General features: G+C 45.5%; 1 protein-coding gene across 1 annotated transcript; it reads right to left on the bottom strand.

Moving 5' to 3' along the window:
• Window positions 1-378: 378 nt before the first annotated feature.
• LOC116883919 (calmodulin-4-like) lies at window positions 379-853 on the bottom strand. The gene has a single exon (XM_032885176.1). The coding sequence runs from the start codon at window positions 851-853 to the stop codon at window positions 410-412; it is 444 nt and encodes a 147-aa protein (XP_032741067.1). The 3' UTR covers window positions 379-409.
• Window positions 854-23900: the final 23047 nt, after the last annotated feature.

Below are 23900 nucleotides of genomic sequence, written 5' to 3'. Positions count from 1 at the left end.
AAGTGATTGCAGCTCCAAAGAATTTTTTTTTTGAAAGCCCTTAGGATTTTCCTCTTTAATTAAACACCGAGCACACAGAATTTGCATTCTTTTTATTTAAACCATTATAAGAGCCCTGGGAGGTAGGAAGCACCCATTCCACAGCAAGAGGGAGAGGAGAGACCAACCCAAAGAAACCGTCCTTCGACCAGCATCTCAGCAGGCAGAGAGGAGACTTAGTGAGCAGCTCCAGATGTCCCAGCATCCAGATACAATAACGTCATCCTCATCCATGAGGTAGTTTCCCACATACCAACACAGACTTCTTTTTTAACCCCACCACAAAAGCAGAGCCCCCGCTAGAAGGCACGAGTGCCTGTCAGAGTCAGGCAACTGAGGAGGCGGGGCTTGCATCCAGCAGTCTCACTTCTCACTTCTCGAGGAAGACTCTCAGAAACTCCTCATAGTTCACCTTCCCATCTTGGTCTGCATCAGCCACACGGATCATGTCATTCAGCTCCTCCTCGGACAGCGTCTCACCCATCTGGGACAAGCCTTGCTTGAGCTCGTCCATCGTGATGTACCCATCACCATTCTGGTCAAAGACCCGGAACACAGCCTGCAGCTCCTCCTTGCTCCCTTTCTTATACTTCTCCATGGCGGTCAAGAATTCTTCAAAGCTAATGGTGCCATCGCCATCTGTGTCTACCCTGGAGATGAGAGCTTTCAGATCCTTCTCTGGCATGTTCTTACCCATCTGCTTCATTACGTCTCCAAGTTCCTGGACGTTGATACGGCCATCCTTATTCTTGTCAACACTATCGAAAGCTTGGTGTAACTCAGCCACCTGCTCCTTAGTAAACCCGTGAGACATGGCCGTGTTCTCGGTACAAAGCTTCCAAGCTCGGTGTCAACCAGATGTCAGTCTACCACTCCTGGGGTTTCTGGTCCAGTGCTCAAGGCTGCTGCTGGGCTCTGAGGCTGTGTCTGTTGGAGGGCTGAGCTATAGGTAGCCTTGCCCTGGCACAGGAACCCCCTCCTTTTCTGCGATTGGAGCAAAGGGAGGAGGCTTCCCCACCCTCTACTTGCCCTCAGGCAAGATGCTCCTCCCAGGGAAGGACCAGCTGCAGACAAGGAATGAAGTAATTTTAATGGATGAGAAGACCTGTGGATAAGTTGATAGGAAGTGGCCTCGAGGGCATGGGGCAAAACCTGCCAGCCTCTCCTGGCCCAGATAGCAGACCACCCTACTGCAGGGACATCTACCTAGACACACTTGCCCTGTGGCTGGTTTTCATAGAGGCTTTGGCCAAGCTGGTGGTTTCAAGAGTGCTTCCCCAGTTTCAGAGACTCACTGGGGAGAGGCACTGGTGTTGAAGAAGCTGTGGAGGGTCAGGATCAGGAATCCTTAGTGGGGTTCAGATTAGTACTTCTCTCAGCTCTTGTCCCAAGGGTGAGGTTGATGGAACGGGAGAAGTACCAAGTCTTTCTGGATTTAACTGAAGCCTTCACTGCACTCGCAGTCCTGGGCAAGAAAGGAGGATGGGGCAATCTGTCTTTAGCATCCAGGAAGTAAGGAGCTGGGTATCGTCCTGCTGCCGAGGCATTGTTTAGAAAAACAAACACGAAGTGTGGTTTCAGAGGCGAGAGGAAGGACCTCTCATCTCCCTTAGGGAGTCCTACAATTCTGCAGCTAAATTCAGTGTTCCCTGGACTCTCTGGTTCTTCATCGGAGGTGAGAGATGTTCATTCCATGCACAAGGAGGGGAAACAACTTAGGTCGAAGAGCCTTGCCTGGGTGGGTGCTGCTTCTGCACTGGGAGGCAATGTGTGGCCAGCAAAATCCAAGGACAGGACAGCTGTGAAAGGAACTTGAGCTCTTTGAGATCTCCTGTATCAACACTAGGCACACTAGTCCACCTAGGACCCCCTACCCATGGCCTTCTGTGTATGGGCTGCATTCTGGAAGGAAGCTTATCCCTGCACAACCTGGAGCAGGTTGTTGAATTTAGACCAAGACCTCCCTCTTATGGGGTAGTCCTCGAGGCTTTCCAATGGTGGGAACAATGCTCCTGAGTAGACATTTGCCATGTAGTACCCAAGATGAGTTTCAAGTAAGCCCTTTTCGACCGCTAAAGATTCTTCTTTCTTCCTCCACCCTTACCAACCTTAGAAACAAACTTCTTTACTATCCTCCTGAGAAACTTAACAAACTCCACTTTTCTAATTCAACTAGGTAAATGCATCTCTGAAGTGAGAAAGAGCCAGACACTCTGGTAGTTCACCCCAACTCCCACCCTGTGTCCACAGAACCTCAGGTATAGAGAGAATTGTAAAGAGAGACGGTCCAGTTAGGGAATTCCTTCCCTCCAACACCCCCCCCCAATGATTGCTATTTCACCCCTGTGCTGGAAAAGTACAGAGGCCTCAATGAATATTAAGCAGCCAATTTCTCAATGAGGTTGACAACCAGTTCTGGGTGGAGAGTGTCATCGCAACCTGGACCGCAGCGTAAGGAAGCATCTTGCTGGGTGAGAGACACAGGAAAGGTGGGGCTTTTAATAACAAGCTTCAATGCAGATGCTTTGTTTGTTTTTTTTTTTCAAAGAATATTTGAAGATATCCATCTATATTTGAAATTTCCTTTTCTCCTCATCTAATTAGCAGAGCCCGTGACTAAGTACATAGCAATCATTGTGCTATCGTGTCCCTTTGGTTAATTAGTGCTTTGCATGCAGTGTTAGGAGATTTGCTGTTCCTACTTTTGGATTCATTGCTGATCTGGCCAAATCTGCCCCAATGTCTTCATCTGTAAACAAAGGTGATGCATCTATGGTGTCCAGGGAGAATAATTAAGACCAAAGTCAAAAGTTCAGGAGAACAGACGCTTCTACTCTATGATAAACCTCATATTCAAGGAGAAGCCAAATTACCTTCAGTGGAAGCCTCAAAGAATGTCTACTTGAATAGGAAGTTCATTCTGTTTCATTATCAATTCTTTCTTGTTTGAACAACAACAAAAAAACACCACAAAAATGTATGTCTACTTCAAGGATGCAGATAAATCACATAGGCCACGTCTCTAAATGTTACCAGATTGTGAACGTCCAACCATCATCCTTTTCTTTTGTTTTTTTTTCTGTTTGTTCTTCCTCCTCCTCCTCCTCCTCTTCCTCCTCTTCCTCCTCCTCCTCCTCCTCCTCCTCCTCCCTTTCCTCCTCAAGACAGGGTTTCTTTGTGTAGCCCTGGCTGTCCTGTAACTCACTTTGTAGACAATGCTAGCCTCTAACTCAAAGGTTCACCTGTCTCTGCCTCCTCTACTCCTGCCCTTGTCCCTACCCCTGCCCCTGCCCTGCCCCTGCCTTTGCCTCCAGAGTGCTGGGATTAAAAACTTTGGTATCAATGGGAGAGGAGGTCCTTGGTCCCAATGGAGGCTTGAAGCCCCAGTGTAGGGGGGATGCTAGAGGGTCGAAGTGGGAGTAGGTGAGTGGGTGGGGGAGCACCCTCTTAGAGGCAAAGGGAAGGGGGAACGGGATGGAGAGGTTTGTGGAGGGAAGATCGGGAAGGGGACAACATATGGAATGTAAATAAATAAAATAACCAATAAAAAAGTTTTTTTTAAAGGTAGATTTGATTTAAATAAAAATAAACAATAGCAGAACAACAGCAAAACAACAGCAACCAAAGGTGCACTTCTACCATCCGGCTAACCAAAGCCATTTCCTATAAAATGGAACTCTGTTTGGAAAGATATCTGTGAAGCCGAGACTATGGCTCTGTTGTCAAAGTGCTTTCCATTCAAGCCCTTGTAAAAGGCCAGGTCCACGTTTATAGTCCCGTCACTGAGAGGTAGAGATGAGAGCATTGCTGGAGCTTGATGGACAGCTAGTCTAGCCAAATCCATGAGTGCCAGGTTCATCAAGAGCTTCATCCGGAAGACAATAGAAGAAGCATTCGAGGAAGACCCCTCTAGACATGTGCACGTACACACACAATATACCCAGAAAGAAGGATCGAGGGAGGGATAAAGGAACAAATCTACCTGGGCTGGGGATAAAGCGAGCCCAGTGGTAGGGGCCTGCCTAAGGCCCCAACCTCCACCCCCAGTACCACCAAATAATAATAATAATAATAATAATAATAATAATAATAATAATAATAATAATAACAACTAGCAGAGTGATGCCATGGCGAAGAAAGGTAATCGTTATGTGATACTCATCTTCCCTATTCCAGATGAAGAAGTAGAGTCATTAGCAGGAAAGACCTATGACTCCTGGGGAGTCATACGAAAGGCTTCTCCCTCCTCCTGCCATGTGGGCTCTGCTTCCTCTCATAGGACATGCTTTGCCATGTATAAACACTGAAATGACTTCTTACCTCCTTCCCACCCAGGCTCCTGACTCAGTGTCAACTGTTCGGCTTGCCTTCCCAGGGTAGAAGTCATCAGGGACAGCCAGGCCGCAGGAACCTCACAGAGTCAGACTTGAGGTTGAGAAAGATGTCGCTGACTGCCCAAACCCACTTCCGCCAAGGCCCTTCTTCATTGGCTGGTTTAACCCACCAAGCTGGCTCTATGGTGTGATTTGTATGGGAAGGAGCAGAGATGCCTTGGTCTCGTGACTGCCTACAGGGGAGACACCTGCACCTCTCAAGAGGTTCCTGTTTGATAAAGAAACAATGGATAACGTTCATTCATGAGTAGCTGAGGGCTTCGGGGCTTGCTTCCTGACTCACAGCTGGGGGACACTTGAGAAGGACACTCAGGGAGCTCAGCAAGAGAGGGGAAGAGAGCGGCAGATCTGTCCAATGCAAAGAGGCTGGCCCGGAAGGTGGCGAGTGACACATGGCAGGTGTTACGGGCCCAAGAGAACTGAAGCTGAGAGGGTGAGGTTTGCTGATAAGGAGCTTCTGGAACCAAGTAGGGAAGGAGAGGGGCAGTGGTTAGCAGAAGAAGAGGCCGGAGCAGGGCTGAGGCAGGATGTGCCTTTGGGTTGATTATTGGAGGTGGACTCTGGCCTAGGCTGTAAATGATCTCTCATGACTACTTGGCCTATCTTCTCAAGAAGATGTGGACTCTTCTAAGTGAGAATGACTATTGCCCTGGATAAGAAGACGTAAGCCCTTCTTTAAGGCCGACTAAAGACCTCTGCAGGTAGCAAAGTAGAGATGAAAACTGAATATGCTTGACCATATGAATATGCTATGAATATGCTTGAATATGCTATGACCTTGAACATGCTGGACCAGTCCCTGAAGAGAAAGTGGCCACAGTGGCCACTGGACAGTCTTACGCAAAGACCGTATGTAAGTGTACCTGTGCGTAGGCATGTGTTTCTGTGCTCATGTGTATGAATGCTGACTAGCAGTATGCACACATGTTTGTTTATGTGTGATGTGCATATGTGGTTATGCATCCTGGTTAGTTTTGGAATTAGTTTGTTTGTCTGCTGTTGTTGCTGTTGTTGTCAACTTGACACAAACTAGGATTATCTGGGAAGAGGAACCTCAATTAAGAAAATGCCTCCATCAGATTGAACTGCACGCAAATCTGTGTAGGGCAGTTTCCTGATGAATGATTGATATTAAAGGGCCCAGCACACTTGGGACAATGTTTCTCCTAGCCATGTGGTCCTGGAAGGTATGAAAAAAACAAACCGAGCAAGCCCACAGAAGCAAGTCAGGAAGCAACTTTCATCCATGGTCTCTGCCTCGGTTCCTGCCTTGAGTTCTGCTGTGCCGTGTATACTCACATGTGTGAGTTTGTATTCGTACGTATAGTGTGTGTACAGGTGTTGGGAGAAGGTGTGTGGTTCACTGTACTCCAGCCCAGATGTTCAGGACAAATGGTTAAAGCCGACTCCTGCATTCACACCCAGTACTTCCATGATCGTTTGGTTGCTGTGAGAAACACTCTTGCAAAGACTCCAAAGAAACCAGGTTGGGAAACACAGACCCTGCCGTGGACTCTTCTGTGTCCTGTGACTTGCAGGAACCTGATTTCACTCTCCTCACACCTGAGCTTCCATGGTTTAGGAACATCAGGCTCTTCTCCAGGAGTCTGGGTGGAGTCACCTCGTCTCACGGGGACGTGATCTATGGGAGAGAACTGGGCAGAGCTTTGACAGCTCAATCCCAGGTTTCCTAAGCACCAATTTCACGGATGTGAAGGGCGATGCTTCCTGCCCTGTTCTTAGTGTCTTCCACAGTTTGGCTATGTACCTGTTGAAAGAATTGGACAGATGACAGGAAACGATTTCAAGGTGAAGACTCAGAGGTTGAAACCCCTGCTGCACTGTCGGCTACTGTCCAGTCACCAAGGCAACTTCTGAGCTACAACAACAGTATGTCACCCTGCAGTCCCCTGGGAAGAGGGTTGAGGCCCTGCTCTCACGGAGCTTAAACCTAGGTAGGGTTCTGTGGTGAGGAGAAGCCTTGGGCTGGTAAGGGCTGCTATTTATTCAGTGCTTGAGGTTTGCCTGAACTTGTTCGGCTCTTACCCAGCATTGACATACCCGGGAACTTGGCAGGACACACACTGCTTTGTGTCCCCAAACGCAGGGACCATGTATTGGGTCCCCTCTCACAAACACAGCCCCTAGTCCTCCAGGACTTTCTGTGAGAAATTTTTGGAGACATTTTTTTAAATATGTATTTATTTGACAGTAGATTTATATAATTTTATTTATTTATTTTTGTTAGCATTCATTCTGTCTAAACTCCACCCAACAGTTACCTGGCAACAGCCAGGTAGGCTCCGCCCCACAGTTACCTGACAATACCCAGGAATGCCTGACTCACTATAAAAGAGGCTGCTTGCCCCCTCTGTCTCTTGCTCTTGCCTTTCTGCTCCTGCTCTGTCCTCTGGTCCCCCACACACAACATGCTCATAGCCAGCTTCTCTCTCTCTCTCTCTTTCTACATGTCCTCATGGTTGGGCTCGACTTCTCTATTTTTTCTCTCTCTCTGCCTTTCTCTGCCTCACTAAAATGACACTGAATCTCTCATTCCCCTGCCTCTGCCTTCTGTTAGTTGTAAGTCTGCACTGCCACATGTCATGTGTTCAATGCTGGGACTGAACTCAGAATTCTATGACTGCTAGGCAAATACTCAGTCAGCTGAGCCACACACCCAGCCCCGAGTGAAGGGTTTTTCCAAACAACTGAAGTATTTTGTCTAATCATACAGATCAGTGTTTCTCAACCTGTGGGTCATGACACCTTTGGGGGGTTGCATATTAGATATTCATATTACAATGAGTAACAGTAGCATAATTATAGTTATAAAGTAGCAGTGAAAATAATTTTGTGGCTGGGGGTCACCACAACATGAGGAACTGTATTAAATGGCTGCAGCTTTAGGAAGGCTGAGGGCCATTGCTCTAGATCAACTCTTTCTGAAGTAGATCATGTGCTACGTTTCTTCTCATTTAAAGAGACTCTAGTGGTTCAGTACTCTGTAACTAAACCCATGCTCAATTCTGCCATACACGGCACTGTGCACCGCTGTCTGTGTGGGTCTGTCTGCCACACCTGAGACAGTCCTATCTGCTGTCATTTTCCCCAGGTCATTGTTGTCACATGCTGTCAACCATGTAGCTAGCCGTCCCTCTTCATCATCTTCTCGAAGTGAGCCTTGTGTTCCCGTTGGGTCATGGCTCTTAGCCGTAGCACTCAAAGCATAACCCAAAGTTCTGGGTAAAGACTTTGCAAAGCAGACACTTCATCTAGAAGTAGACCATGGATTCTGTACTGTGTTTGGAAAATGGAGATTACTGAGAGTCAATAAGCACACTGGATAAAAATGGCTGCTGTGACACAGATACAGAAGTCCTTTGGGAGAGTTTGCCTCTAAATAACTCAATGTAAGTAGGTGACACCAAAAGTCAAGTGTAAGCAGAGATAGACTTAAGTCACTGGGAACCCAGAAGTTATAAAAGACAAGGTTAACCCATCTGACCCTACATTAGGCTCAGGATGACTGGCTCATCTTACCTGCAGCTTCTATGATCAAGAATCCAACCAACTGAAGAGATAAAATATTGCTTTATAATTTTTTATTCTTGTGAATTTCTTATATATATATTCACAATGAAATAGGATTGTATTCGCCATCCCTGTTTCCTTCCTCCCAGTTCCCAAATATCCTCCCCAACAAGTTTTCTTCCTAAATTAGTGTGTGTGTGTGTGTGTGTGTGTGTGTGTGTGTGTGTGAGAGAGAGAGAGAGAGAGAGAGAGAGAGAGAGAGAGAGAGAGAGAGAGAGCACTAAAATAGAGTGCTCAAACTCCCTCCCCCCAATTAAGACAGAACAATTTCTATCCTGGTGCCATCTCCATTACTGTGACAAGTTTCCTGACCAAAGGGCAACAGAAAGGAACAAAGGATTTATGGAAATTAGAGTTCCAGGTCACAGACCATCACCAGGGGGAATTCCAGTCAGGAACTTGAAGGCAGGTCTGCCTGCTACTCAACATAGAATTACCTCTGATCAAAGAATTCACTCACAAACAGAGACATGCAGCAGGAGCCATAGAGGATGGTAGCTGCTGGCTTTCCCCAAAGAGACTAAAGGCTTGGAAAGGAGAGTGGGAGGTGTCCGAAAAGCTACACTGTCTCTACTGCAGCGAGACTGGGTACAGAGAAAAATACATATTTATTGTTTGGTGTATATTTACATGTGTACGTGAGTGCATACGTGTGTGTCCAGGGGTTGCATGGGCACAGATGTATGCAGAGGCCAGAGGAAGACCTTAGGTGTCATTCCTTGGGAGTCATCAGACCTTGTTGTTTGAGATAGGCCTCTCGTTTAGCCTAGTTGCAAATCTGGGTGGGTTGGGTAGCCAGCCCACCCAAGGATCAGGCTGTCTCCTTCTCCTTAGTCCTGGGGTTACCAATATGTGCCACTAGCTCTGGATTAAAAAAAAACAAAAACAAAAACAAAAACCTCACATCCCCATGCTTACGTGGCAGGCAGTTTAGCTATGGGTCCATTTTCCCAGCCTTCGAGAAACACTCCTGGTAGGAGTCAGAGGAATTCGATTATGATTTGGCCCCATGGCTTACTACTTTGGGCCTTTGGAGAAATGACAGTTCTTGGAGCCTTAGTTAATGGCAACTGAAAAAGAGGCCAATAATCTCCAGCATTTATAAATTATGAGGCCACTGAGGAAAAAATGAATTGGAAAACGACTACAGAAACCCTACATAGCTGCAATTCGTGGTACAATGGTGACATTGTGATTTACCATCTTCACCTTTGGATCAAACCTCTTACTCACTACAGTTGCTAGGAAGTACTGGGGGTTGACCATGGAATGAAGGAATGGTGCGTCCAAGGCTTTATTGATCGCTGACTTATCCTTGTTTCTATCTTGGACAGTGCAAAGAAAGGATGAGCCTGAGGTTTGGTTTCCTGAGGTTTGCTCAGGAAAACGAGAAAGAACACAGCCATGTAGTCAGACAGGGAAGGAGATAGGGGCACAGTTATAATCAAGGGACCATAGTGGAGGAAGGGACATGCATAGAAATGTTCCTATGCAAACCTTCTCAGCCCAGACAGACAGAACCACATGCTTCTAACCTGGTTGGCTGCAGAACAGGTCCTAGGACCGCTAGCTGGTGTAATCTTCCCGAGATAGGGGAGATGGGCCACCCAAAAGGAAGGGGAGAACAAGAGATGTACTTTAACCTTAAAGATCCCTCTCTGAGATCAGCCTAGAACCAAGCAATAGAGACCGCCAACAGGTCTGGTCACAAGTATGTAGGTTCATCAAGTAGGGATAAGATGTGCCCTAACGAGAGGCCAACTAGCTCAGACGGAGGCTGAGATGACTTCCTGTGAGGAAGGAAATTGCTTCTGAAGGCAAGTTCGCCTTCACCTTCTTTCCCTCTGTTCCCTCTCCTCCCAGCATCCCCTCCCCACCCATGAAACTGAAACCCTACTTCTTCCTCCAAGCCTTTGCCAGGCCATGTTTCTGCCTCACTGAGTGTCTAAGCATCCGTATACAGACCAGGTTTGTGGCTAGCTGTGGTACTCATCACGAAGTAGGGGCTCAGTTCATGCGTGGAGAACACCAGGAAGGTATGTGTGACAGAAGGGCATTACCTTCTCAATCCTGTTAACGTACTTAGGGCTGACCTTGTCATGGATGATGCTTCAGAGGATCAAGTCAAATCGACCAGGTAACCTAACTAGATTCAGAGCAGAGCCGTCCTTTTGTCACAAGCTGTGCCTAAGCCTAGCAGAGGCTGGGTACACCCAAAATTGGCGGAACTGAGACTGGAGTTCTAGGGATAGCAAGAAAAACATGCAGAAATGGAGCTTTTTTGTCACAGCTAAGGATTCCCGGTCCATGTCAGTGGTGTGTAGGAACCCCCTCCCCCCGGTCTTTCTTTACTCGTTGCAATGGCTGGGTGGAAGGGGAGGAATCTGCCTTTTTGCCCCTCACTTCACAAGGACATGCCTAACGTCCCCTTGTAAATGATCCTTTCCTCCAGATCCAGGGTGGTGATCATGATTACCCCCATTTCAAAGACCGAGAAACCGAGAAGCAAGAGAGGAAAAACCCCACTCCTCAACAAGGGAAGCATAACTTAAATATGTATAAAGTAAATTTACTTAACTTTTGTCACATGCCGACCTCCCCATTGGGTATGATAACTTTCTCATGTGCTCATGGCTCCTATCCAATCCAGATATTGGATAGTTCTCTGGACTCCCACCTGTCTCCTACCGCCTCTAATCCCGACATTGATGGCCACTGCTGTGGGCTTCTTTAATGCCCTACTTCGATGACTATACTCACTTGTACATCTCGCCACAGATCTTTCAGACTTTCCACAGCGTTGGATAACTGTGCTGATCAGTTTTTAGTTGGGTTGACACAGACTAAAGTTACCTAGAGAGGGAACCTTAACTGGGAAACTGCCGCCATCAGATTGTTTTGTGATCGTGGCTACAAGGAAGTTTCTTGACTAATGATTGATGTGGGAAGGCCCAGCCCACTGTGAGTGGTGTCACCCCTGGGGTGGTGGTCATGGGTTATAGAAGAAAGTAGGTTGAGCACACCATGAGGAAACAAGCTACTAAGAAACTTCCCATCTGTTGTCTCTGCTTAATTTCTGCCCTGGTTTACCTTGACAATAGACGGTAACTGGAAAGCCAAATAAAACCTTCCTCTCCCAGGAGTTTGTAGTGGTTTGAATAGGAATGGCCCACATAGACTCGTGCATCTGAATGTTTGGCCCCTAAGACTATTAGGCACTGTTAGGGGGCGTGGCCTTGTTAGAGGAACTGTGTCACTGTGCCTTTGAGGTCTCCCATGCTCAAGCTATGCCCAATGTGGCACACAATCTCCTTGCTGCTTGAGGACGAAGATGTAGAACACTCAGTTCCTTCTTCATCGCCATGTCCGCCTTCACTCTGTCATGCTTCCTGTGATGATAATGGGCTGAACCTCTGACACTGCACGCCAGCCCCTACTGAATGTTGTCCTTTATAAGAGTTGCCATGGTCATGGTGTCTCTTCACAGCAATAAAACCCTAACTAAGACCATTGTTTTGGTCCACGTTTTATCAAAGCAACAGAAACTAACAATCACAGACAACATGCCACAGGCTTGCCAGTTTAGTTTACACACAACTGAAATATACCAAGGTGCTCGGTATCACATTCTAAAAGAAACCCAAAAGTCATTTGTGGGAAGATGGCTCTGCTCTGTAGTTAAAAGTGCCTGCTCTCTAGGAGATCCCAGATCTTTTCTCAGCATGATGTCAGGCAACTCACAGCTCCAGGGTATTCAGAACCTTCTTCTGGCTTTTGTGGGCACCTACACACACACACACACACACACACACACACACACACACACACACACACACACTAAATCTTTTAGAAATTCAAATCTTCATCACCACTTCATCTGTTAACTATTTTTCTTCTATTAACTAGCTAGCATTTTCAAGATCGTCCTTTTATCTGCTGCCCTGAGAATCTGAACTTCATTGGCAAGGTTGGTCAAAGCTCCTTTTTCCCACATGAAGCCTCTTGCTGTGAATCCTTGGCTGGCCTTTCCTGTGATCCCACAGCTCTGCCCAACCAGCTACAATCAGAGCCCTTGCTCCTTCCTGCTTCCTCCTTTGGGGACGTGACTGTTGCCTGCCCTGGAGCCTCAGGTCAACTTTAACTAGCTTGTGATACATAAGTGATAGTGACATTTCATACCAGCAGCAGAACAACCCTGTGGCTCATATAAAAGTGTCTCTAGTATTTATACCATTCTTTGTTTGGGGTACCTGGAAATCACTGGAGCCCGTGTTCCAGAGTATGAGCCGTTGCTACCAGACTTATCCTTTACCTAAATACCCTTTCCAGCCTAGCAACACCTCATTGACTGAACTGGCTGGGACCACACTGACGTCACTGCTGCCCCATTTACCTGAAAGAGAGTTGAACCGACCCCATTGTGTTCTCCTTATTCATTCTTGTTTTACAGAGGACACTATGGAGGCCCACTGGTGTCACAAAACTAGTCTGCGGTAACCCGGGAAACTGAATCCAGTCTCTCGTGCACGGCAGCAATGCCCATTCATCTCATGACTTCAACTTCCTTCCTAACCCACTGAAGACAGACAAGACACCCCTAGAGACCTGATAAGACTTGTCGGCAAAGCTTCCTGGTCCTGACACACAGTGGGCACTGTCCCTTAGTCATATGCACCTCCATAGCTCTAATCAGGGACGTAGCCCAGATCAGAAACTTGCAGGATGTGGCTGCGGAGTGGTGGTAAAATGCTAGGATGTAGATTCAGCTTTAGGATGCTGTCTCAACTTTGCCTCCCAACTGTTCCATGCATGCATGGCTTTGGCAGTGCACTTAATTTTTTAGAGCATTTCATAGTTTAAATCCAATGAGCTAGTAAATATAGTCGGGAGGTAAAAGGTTCTCAACTCATCTCTTTTCAGTCTTTGGAGGAATTATTATCAAGAACTTTATCGTGAGCCGGATGCCACAGGGGGCATCTTTCGTTCAAGCACTGGAGGCAAAGGCAGGCATATCTGTGAGTCTGAGGCTAGCCTGGTCTACACAGTGAGTTTCAGGCCACCCAGTTCTACATAGTGAGAGCTTGTCTCCTAAGATAATTTTTTTGATCAATAAAGACTTTATCATTTGTAAATTATCACCAGTCTGACTGTTCGCAATCCAAAATATTAGATGAGAAGCCGCCATGGATTCTTGATGGGTCTTCATGACCACTTAGCCTATGCTTAGCTTTGAATCTCTGTGATTTATTTATTTTTCCTTAATCTTATTCCCAGTTCTTCACTTCCGTGTCTCAATGTCTGTGCTGCGAAACGTGTGGAAATAATAATTGTTTCCTTGAGAACTTTGGAACGTCCTTTTTTTTTCTCGTTTTGGTTGACATTTTTTAGGCTTACTTATTTTGTTCTTCATGTGTCCGGATTGTTTGCCTGGATTTACATGTGTGCGTCATTCGCAAGAGCAACACATGCTCTCAACCACTGAGCTGTCTTCCCAGCCTGGAAATTATTCTTCAAGAAAGATTATTCTTTTAAAGACAGCAGCTTCCCCCTCTCCTCTTTGAGACAAGGTTAGCCCAGGGTTGCCTTGGATTTGTTATGCAACTTCAGATGACCTTGATCCTCCTGCCTCTGCTACCCAATGAGATGGGTATACACCACCTTGGTATAGATAGGATACCCCTGAGATGTCAGGTATACATCACCTTGCCTGTGCCCAGCTCCCCTTCAAGAAGAACTGGTCTTCTGTCTTAATACCTTTTTAATCTGACAAGAATTTCTTCATCGTCCTCAACCCACTCCACCCCTAGTCCCACCCTCACCCCAACTCAGAACATCAGCTTCATTTTCTGTCTGTCCCAGCATCAGAAAGACATATGTCTTGCTTTTACCCATAGTGTGCTCTTTTTTTACTCCCCCATAAGCCCCATGATCCATTTGAGTTAGACTCCTCTTTGCCAATACTCTCCAAGCTGCTGGCATTTATAGGGAAATAGGTTTATACAATTCGAGTCTTCCAAATCAATTTGAAATATGTCGACTCGCGGATGCAGTGGTTTCCTTAGGCCGTAGTGTTTCCCCTGAGAACCATGTAAAATTTCCTCCTCAAAGTGTCCTTTACAGAGCTAGGATCCGCAGGTTTGCAGGTCCCTACTTGCTTACTTTCACTAAACATTGGAAGGGAAGAGCAGCGTAACAAGCTCAACCCCACTTTTGACCTGGTCTACATTTTCCATGGCCGTTTCATATGACCACAGTATCAGGATCTCTCTGAGTCCTTCCTCTGGTAGATAGTGACTGTTTTTTCCTGTCTGGGGTAGCAGTCAGGAGCAGCTCACAGGCCGGTTTCATAGGGAGCACCCGTTCTGGCTGCTCTTGAGAATAGCCTCCCTCAGATTCATCTCGTTACACACAGATCTCAGGAATAGAGATCTGTTCGGACGTTCACAGAGCTCAAGTATGAGTTCCCTTCCCTGACTCCTCTGTAGGATCAGCCTCTCTCCTGTGCACACATAGTTTTTGTGGTACTGTATGTATAACTAGCTAGTACCTCAGCCCCTTGACAGAACTTTGTTGAAATGATCTGAGAACACAAAGGAAGGTGGCTGTGGTCTCGCTGTATAAAGTAACCTGATGAATGACTATGGATATGTATGGATAGACAGGTGAAAGTGAATACATTAATTGAGTTCTTTCTTTTTACCCAACCTGATTCCATTGTGCTTAGTAAATTCTCTTTCTTTGTTGACTGATACACATGTAAATCTCCTTCCCAAGAATGTGGCTGAATCCAGTCCTGGACCCATCTCAGTGGAATTCATGATAGGATACTACTAGTTCCTTGTTCTTCTTAGAAAGGCGGTGTGCGATTTCTCTTCATTCCGCATCTGACTCCCACGAGGTAGCCATCACAGGAGACAGTGTGGATAGCTCTGAAAACTGTCGCCCCCCCTTTCCTTTCATTCCGTTTCTCCCCTCTCCCCCTAACCACTCCTGCTCCTGAGATGCATGATAGCACACTCTTAATTAATCTAGGATATATCTGAGTCCCAGATACCTTCATTTTGCACACACACACACACACACACACACACACACACACACACGCGTGCGCGCGCCCGAGTTCTATCACCCTGTAGTCCTTCACTGTGACCCTTCCTCTTCCTTCTCCCTCCCTCCTTGCCCTCTCCTCTCAGGGTTCACTCCTACTCCTGCCTCCAACCATTTCCCGTGCCTTTCCTCCCCCTCTCCTTCCCTGGATCAGCCTTTTTCTGCCACTTGAGTAACTGCCTCCCCTCCTAGGGGCATCCCTTCTCTGAGTCACCAAATTTGTTCTGCTGTCAGCATACAATGTTCAGTCTTGGGTGGGGCCCTTTCGGGTCACCTCCTTATTGCTTCAGAGATGAAGTCAGAAACTGTCCGCTTTTTTTTTTTTTTTTTACTTTAAAAAATGTAGAAAATGGCATACAAAATGCTGAAGAGTTTTCTACGGATCCGAGGGTCTACATTGTACCTCCTCTGAAGTCAGGCAGTGAAGCCCTTGCCCTTAAGGTAAAGGTCTTCAGAAACGAGTGCTTTGAGAAATTATATTAAGATGGCATGAGATTCTGAAAGTGTGGGTCCATGAGAGTAACTCTTCTGTGAGAATGAATCACTAGCATTCAAAGACAGCAATCCACGTTCCTTGAGCTCTTGCTGTGCTAGGCACCCAGCTGCTCTCCTGAGCTCCGTGTCTCAGTGCACACTACCCTGTAGCCTGGCACTGGTCTACATAGGTGAGCATTCTGAGTCACATATGAAAACCAGAGCTTCGTTGGCGTGGTTGTGAGTAGAGTAAAGGGAACTTTGGTCTCCTATCCTTACTAAAGGATCTCTACTGAGTTCCGTGGTTACAAAAAACAGGGTTGATAACTGCTGGGTAAACGGCTGTGGTGAGTGCTGGTAAAATGGCCACCTTGTTGGCTCACTTTGCCTCCTTCATCCCTACAACCTCGGCAGGGAGTGTGTGCCCTACACCTTCCTGTTTTCTGCCTACGTCAACATGCTTACCTTGAGGAAGCATACTCTCTCACATGGATAGTGCCACACTGGATTGCATACGTGTGTACCTATGCACATATACATATGCTCATATACGCACAAACACATTTTTGAACTAAAGGCTAAAGCATTTATCGCAACCATCAACTTCAAAGGCTTGGAGTCCAGAACGAGAGCTCTTAGGGAGTCATCAACCTCAGGGAAGTTCAACTTGTTTTCTTGGTGGCAATTATCTTTGGTAGTAGAGGCTTACATCAATGGGTAACTCTTACTTATCCTAATTATCAAATGCATCAGAAGCTGGGTGTAACTCCATTGGGAGAGCACTTGCCCGGCATACAGAAAATCCTGGGTTAATCCCTAACACCTGGATGTGTTATTACCTATAATCTGAGAAATCCGAAGGCTAAAAGAAGGGGGTTAGGAGGTCAAGATCATCTTCAGCTATATTGAGAATTCAAGGCTTGCCCGGGCTACATGGGACCCTGTTTCAAAAGAAAAATTACACTTTGGTAAAAAGAGATTTGTAGTAGCTCCAAGGCCCAATAAAATCAATCTACTTAATACTTTCTGTTTCCTGCTCTTCCCTTTTTTAACATCAGTTTTGAAAGGCCAGTATTTCATACCCGTAAGACGCTGCCAAGGCCTGCCGTTTCACTGCTTCCTCTGACGTCACCTCCTGTCTGTTCATACTTCCTTCACCAGCTTTCGCTCGTTACCTCAGCACAGGGGAGATAGCAAGTGAGCTTGTGTCTACGTACCTAGGCAAGTTCCAACCCTGGCAAATATCACAAAATGAACAGCCTTTTCCAGGAAAAGTAAGAGGTCTAAGACCAGATTTTTCCTTCATTGGCATTTTTACTTTTACGTGAAGCCTACTACTAATTTGCTTGTGTTTGGGGAGGAAAGAGTAGGACTTGCCATGTGGGCCTCAATCTAAGAAGACCTGGATTCTTTGAATGCAACCCAGTTGTTTAGCCCTTGAGCGCTTAGGGAGCTTTACCTTACAACCAGTCAGAAGTTTTCAAGCTAAGTCATTCTCCTTTGGGTTATGCAAGAAATCTGAAATAAGTTTTCATAAGATAGTGGAAAATTAAGATCCAGGGCTAGGGATTCTCAAAGAATTCTCATCCCATTCGAACACACCTATTGAGAAGACCCTAGCATAGCAGCAAGGAAGGCTGAGAAAATATTGTTTTGCTCCAGGTCAGTGTTGGTTAGATTATAGAGCAAGGCCTATTTATTATTGAAACAAGCCTGGTCCTACAAAGCAACAGAAGTAGCAGTTGATTACTAAGGTCACGGCATGATACAGGTTATTCCTGCCCAACTTTGATCAATGTCTTTACTATCTCACAATTACATTCTCCATGTATTTGTTTATAACATTATTCTTGCATATTTGATCACAAAATACTAAGGTCCCAGACCAGCAACAAAAAACATGCTTCCCCTACAAATTCTACCTTGCCTGATTAGTAAATACTCATAGAATTGCTCTGACGGATAGTCACTGATAGAAATTTGGAGGACTGATGCTGAAAAGCTCAAACTCTCTCCACGCCATGCACCAGGTAAGAAGACAGTCCTGCATACGAGGTAACCACAGAACTTGCTCTGTGATATATGGCTGAGAATCAGAGGGGATCAGAAGAGTTCTTTCTTCATTCTACTTGCACAAAGAAGTAGAATTCAAGAAGTGTCTAACTCACTGTGTGAAATCTGAAGTCCGGCGCTCTGCAGGCCTCCCCGGGCCCTCTCCTCACTCAGTTCTTTTGTAGTTTTGTGCTTTGTTTATTTTGTTTGAGACAGGGTTTCATGTGTCCCAAGTTGACCTCAACCTCACAATGATTCTAGGGACAATCTTGAGCTTTCAATCCCCCTGCCTCCGCCTTTGAAATGCTGGTGTTGCGGGCATGCACCACCATGCCCAGTTTTATTGTCTAGGAATTAAACCCAAGGATTTCAGCATGGGAGGAAAGACACACACACACACACACACACACACACACACACACACACACAAAATATACACTAGGCTACCTATCTTCTCAATTCTTTCTCTCAGTTCTGATTGCCCCACACCATCTCTCCACCCAGGCACTCTATATCAACTCTGGTTGGCCCATCAGTCTAACTTTCAAATTCTTCTTTGTCTGGAGCCTATTTCCATATTATTGCTATGACTTCTTTATTAAAGAGGAAACTCCCACTACAAACAGTACTTATCATTTCAATAGTCTCCGATCTGCCCATAGAGACTCCATGCTACATTACCTGGGTAGGAACTAGTATAAACAGCTAGGCCAATAAAGCTACCACATGACCGGAGTGCTTACAGGAAGCGAAGAGAAGAAATCTAAGTCTTGGACTTGAGTTGCAAATCTGAGGTACACTGTGGAGGAAGGGTTTGCTTTCGTCACCGTAGAAATCTGCAACAGGAAAAGCCTTGGGCAGATGTGTACAGGTGTGGGGCATAAGCAGCTGTTCCCAAGGACTGACACAGAGGTCACTCGTTACCGTGGAGCCATACACAAACATACAAACAAAAGATGACAAAGTATCAGACTTCATAGGATGAATATAATTGACATTTTGGAAAGAATTTGAGGCACACCACGGAGGTTTTTGAACTGTAACATGGATGGAAGATAAGGCTGGAGAAGTCCTTCTCATGTGGTTGAAAACAAAGTTGCTATTTATGATGTAGTCTTCTTGTGTAAGTCAGCAAACTCTGACTGACTCATTGCGAGGCAGAGGGCCTGTCCTACGTCACAGGGCAGCATGAAAAGAAAGATCAGAAACAGACTTATCTGTTGGAAGAAACAAAACAAAGCAAACAAAACAATGACCAATATAAAGCAAGAAGGGATAAATATGAAGGGGAAAAAGAACAGGAGGAAGGGATGAGTAGAGGAGAGGTTCACCTGGAAGTGGCATCCCATTTTCTACAGAGAAGCAGAGGAGGAGACCGCTGCCTCGGGGCTGGGGACAGATGGAGCAGATTGTATGATGACGTTGAAGTAGGAAGCAGGGGAAAAGTGTTCAAGGCACAGAAAGTGGGCCAGCGTCTGGAACACAGTGATGGAGGTCAGTGATGCAGAGACAACTAAGAGGGCAGGAAATGGTCACGGAGGACAAAGGTAGCCACCCACTGTCAGGAGTTCGGATTTTATTGCAAAACCAAAGATGCGTCCTTATAAGGGTATGCAAACGACATGACGGTCACTGAATGGTCAAACAGAAGGGAGATTGGCTTTAAGAGCATTGGTCAGTCCTATTTCAAGATGGTGATGAGTTTAATGAGGTGGATGCATTGGGACATATCCTGGAGGCAGAGCCGAGGACTGGAGATGGCACGAGGGAAAGGAAAGAATTAAATACATACGGCCTGTGGGCTTTGCTCTGAAGAGTTGAGCGAACTGTCTTTGGGAGAGACTGGTGACTGGGCAGCTTTGGTGGGTAGTGAAGCCCAACTCCTCCCTTAGTCACGGTCACTTTTAGGTGCTGCTTACGCACAGTAATGGATGTGTAAAGTTGGCGATTGCTGCTTGGTGGACAAGTAGGCTAGAGACGTAGTGCTCACGACAATGATGTCATTTCCCTGCACCTAAGACAGCGATGGTTATCAGTGCCTTCTGTAGCTCCCCAGGCAAAGACGTTTGCAGTCAGAAGTTGGTGATGAGTCCAAAGACCATGGGCTAGGATGCTGACTAAGTGGGTAGGCATGGGTGAGAAGGTCTAGATGCAAGCCCAAGACTTCCTCGAGCTCTTTCGCTAACTCTAACTCATATTGAGTTATATAGAGACACCGCAATGAGCAGACACAAGTAATCACTCAGCGGACGGTGAGCGGGTTCATAAGCATTTCACGATAGAGGTGTTGGCTTACACTGCTGGAAAAGGATGGCCGTGAGCAAACGCTAGGCAGGTGGGTAGTTTTATCAAGAAAAGAGAGAGGGAGAGCCTCGTAGTCACTCGTACATGATCTTTCTTGCACCATGTCAGGAAATTGGAGTACGGGATCCAAATCTTGTCCTGCGGCATGCTGGGAGACAGCTATATCGATGAAAGCATTTAACATATATTTTTTTCTTTTTAAGAAAAAACAAAAGTCATTTCTAATCCTAATTGAGTCCACCAAAGCAGAGTGTCTCTAGTCTGTACGTTTTCCTAGAGACTACTCTTCAAAAGGAGTAATTACAACAGGTGAGTCCCTTTGCTAGAGTATCCATGGAGTCTTCATCAACACTATACTCTATATGAACAAAATTATCCCACCACGACTTCAGAATTCTCGGTATTTATCTGACACCACAGCTCAGAGGACTTGACACCCAGTTCACCCCTCTACACCTCAGCATTCTATAGCAGTGGCTCTTCAGGGGTCTTTAAAAGACAGAAGATAACCTCAAGGGCCTTTGAGAAGTTGAGAGAGAGAGAGAGAGAGAGAGAGAGAGACAGAGACAGAGACAGAGACAGAGACAGAGACAGACAGAGACAGAGACAGACAGAGACAGAGACAGAGAGACAGAGAGACAGAGAGACAGAGAGACAGAGAGACAGAGAGACAGAGAGAGACAGACAGAGACAGAGACAGACAGAGACAGAGACAGAGACAGAGAGAGAGCAAGAGAAACAGAGAATGATTTTCCTAACAATTCTAGTGTCTTTGTTTACAATGTCTTGACACTTACACAGACAAAAGCAACCATGAAGAAAATGCTAGTCTCTTTGCATGAATCAAATGACTACATTTTGAACCACTAAATGTCTCATTAAAGAAGAGCCAATTTCATTGGAAGAAGCTGATAATTATACATTTGTACAAATGTGTTCTCGTGTATACCTTCTTTGGGTTTGGTTTGTTTGGTTGGTTTGGGTTTTTGTTGTTGTTGTTGTTGTTGTTGTTTTTGTTTTCTTAAAACAGAGTCTCTTTATGTAGTTATGGCTATACTGGGACACACAGAAATCCTCCTGCCTCTGCCTCTGGAGTGCCAGAATTAAAGGCATGGGTCACCAAAGTCAGCTTTGCATACACATTTTTAGTGTCTGTCAAACATGTAATTGCAACAGTTGCCATGAGGAAAACATTTGCATTGCTGAGTGTAAGATTCCCCTTGAGGTGTCTTCACCCATAGAATCACTTTTATTGGAAAATCAGCCGGCAAGCTATGGTTATCAGATGCAACACTTGTCAGACATTAGGTGTGACTCGTTGACAATAAATTTTGAGCTTCCAAATAAAAAATTGATAACTTAGATTGTTGATGTTTAACATTGTTTTTTTTTTTTTTTCCAGAGCTGGGGACCAAACCCAGGGCAAGCGCTCTACCGCTGAGCTAAATCCCCAACCCCTGATGTTTAACATTGTGAACTAGACATTCGTCAGTGCTTTAAGTTTTTTTTATGCATATCGAAATATTTATTATTCTGTAATAATAATTTATTATTATAATAAATATTTATTATTCTGAGATTTTTATATTATGTATGAAAGGGTGATGCAGTGATAGAATATCTTGGCCATTGAGAGCCAGGGAATACTACAAAAATCACATCACAAAACTTACCTCACGCAAGTGATTTATTGGGGGAGGGGCACAAAATGTCTGCCTCTGAGTAGGGATGGAGAAAGTGACAGGCCAGGCTGTGATGGCCAGCTTTATAGGGGCTATGGCGCACAAACATGGGGGAAGTATGGCAACCATGGAAATGTGTCACATTAGTTGCTAACAGGTGATGGTGGGCCATTGGCCCTGAGTCATTGAAGGTGGAGTTGAGGGGTAGGGGGTTGGCAGATGGGGGTAAGGGGAATAGGTGTAGAGGTAGAGAATAGAGATAGGGGGAACATCTTGTTCCAGAATGTGATCAAAGGAATGTTGGCCGGCCTCATTATGCCCAGCAACAAACTTAGTGCGTTCGCATTCAAAAGTTCCATGAAGGAACAAATCAGAAATTTCCAAGCAGCCAATGCATGGCATTATGAAATCACATGTGCATACCACAGTGCAAGCAAGGCCAACAGATTTATATGTGAGACTATGGTGACACTTTGCTGATGTGTTCTCCGATTCCATGTTACTGCAAATGGTGTTTAAGAAACAGCCAGATGTCAGGTTTTGATGTAGCTTCAGAGACGACTAACTCAACTTTATGAAATGAGAACCAAAAGCAACTCAAGTGTCCCATCCCTCCCTATCTGCCTGTCTATGGGAAGCTGAGTGATCACTTGCTTCAAGATAACATTTGCCACACACTTAGCCAGATGCACATTTGCTGTGGAAAAGCCAGGCTTTAAAGAGACCCACAGGACTGCCACCCCTTACCCTAGGGATTGTGTGTATGTGTGTGAAGTTATTATTAATTATTTTATAAAAACATGTTACTTATGTGCACAAATCATGAGACTTTTTGATTATATTTTTTAAGGTTCTATGTCATATATTTATATATTTGAACTTGAAATACAGTAAATATTGATACATGTATCTCTCATAGACACAAACTCTTTGGTGTCCTTAATAACTTTTAAAATATACTTTATTAAAAAAAACTCTTTGTTGGAGCTGGAGAAATGTCTCAGCAGTTAAAAGCACTGGCTGACGGGGTTGGGGATTTAGCTCAGTGGTAGAGCGCTTGCCTAGGAAGCATAAGGCCCTGGGTTGGGTCCCCAGCTCCGAAAAAAAAAAAAAAAAAAAAAAAAAACTGGCTGCCCTTCCAGAGGACAGGTGTTCAATTCCCAGTACACACATGGGGCTCACAACCATCTCCAGTTCCAGGAGACTGATGATTTCTACTGGTCCCTGTGGGCACTGTACAAATGTCATACACAGACATGCATGCAGGCAACACACACATACACATAAAAACTTTTTAAAGTGCGTGTGTCCTTGTTGTGAGTATACACACACATTGCCACACCATACATGAAGAAGTGAAAGATATCAGGTGTTGGTCCTTTCCATACACCATGTTTGAGACAGGGCCTTCCTTGTTGTCTGCAGCAGCATATGCCACCTGTCTAGCTGGCCCTTGAGCTCCTGTCTGTCTCCCATCTTGCTAAAGGAGCACAGGGATTATAACTTTGCATCGCAGTATCTAGCTTTACATGGGTTCTGAATCCAAGCTTCCAACCTTACACTTACATGTCAAGTTCTTTAGCCTCCCAAACTCCCTTTTTAATGTCTTATTTACATATATTAATCACACACAACAATCGGTTGCAATATAGTATCTTTATTACATATATAATGCATTCTCAGTAACTTGTAAATGTCTAGAGCAGCGGTTCTCAACCTGTGGGTTGCGGCCCCCACTGAGTATTGAACAATTTCTTCATCCCTGTGAAAGAATCTCATTGGAGACCGCAGATATTCATATTACGATTCATAAGAGCAGCAAAATTCAAGTTATGAAGCAGCGACAAAAATAATTTTATGGTTAGGGTTTACCACACGTGAGGAACTGTATTCAAGGGTCACAGCCTCAGGAGGGCTGAGAGCCAATGGTCTACAGGGTCACACATAATTTTTTTCTTTTCTGGAAAGAAAGGAGCCAGTGTGGAGGGTGAGAGCTGCGGGGGAAGCGGGGAGATTAAGCCATGAAGTGAGAGCTGTCCCCTCTGCCATAGTTTCCCAATTTTTGGGTTGCAGCAGTGTGGCCACCACAAGGCAGTGCTTCATGAGTCATGGTCGTAGCAATTCTATTGAATGTCTTTCCTGGGTTCTCTTTCAATGTGCCTTTTTCTGTAAATGCAAGTGGACAAAGGCTGGATGTTTGACCCACAAAAACATGCTCCAGGAACCAGGAACCCGAAACCCAAAGCTACCTGTGTCC

Source organism: Rattus rattus, chromosome 14 (assembly GCF_011064425.1).
Source record: "Rattus rattus isolate New Zealand chromosome 14, Rrattus_CSIRO_v1, whole genome shotgun sequence".
In the NCBI taxonomy this organism is placed as follows: Eukaryota; Metazoa; Chordata; class Mammalia; order Rodentia; family Muridae; genus Rattus; species Rattus rattus.
This window is presented reverse-complemented; position numbering and strand designations above follow the sequence as displayed.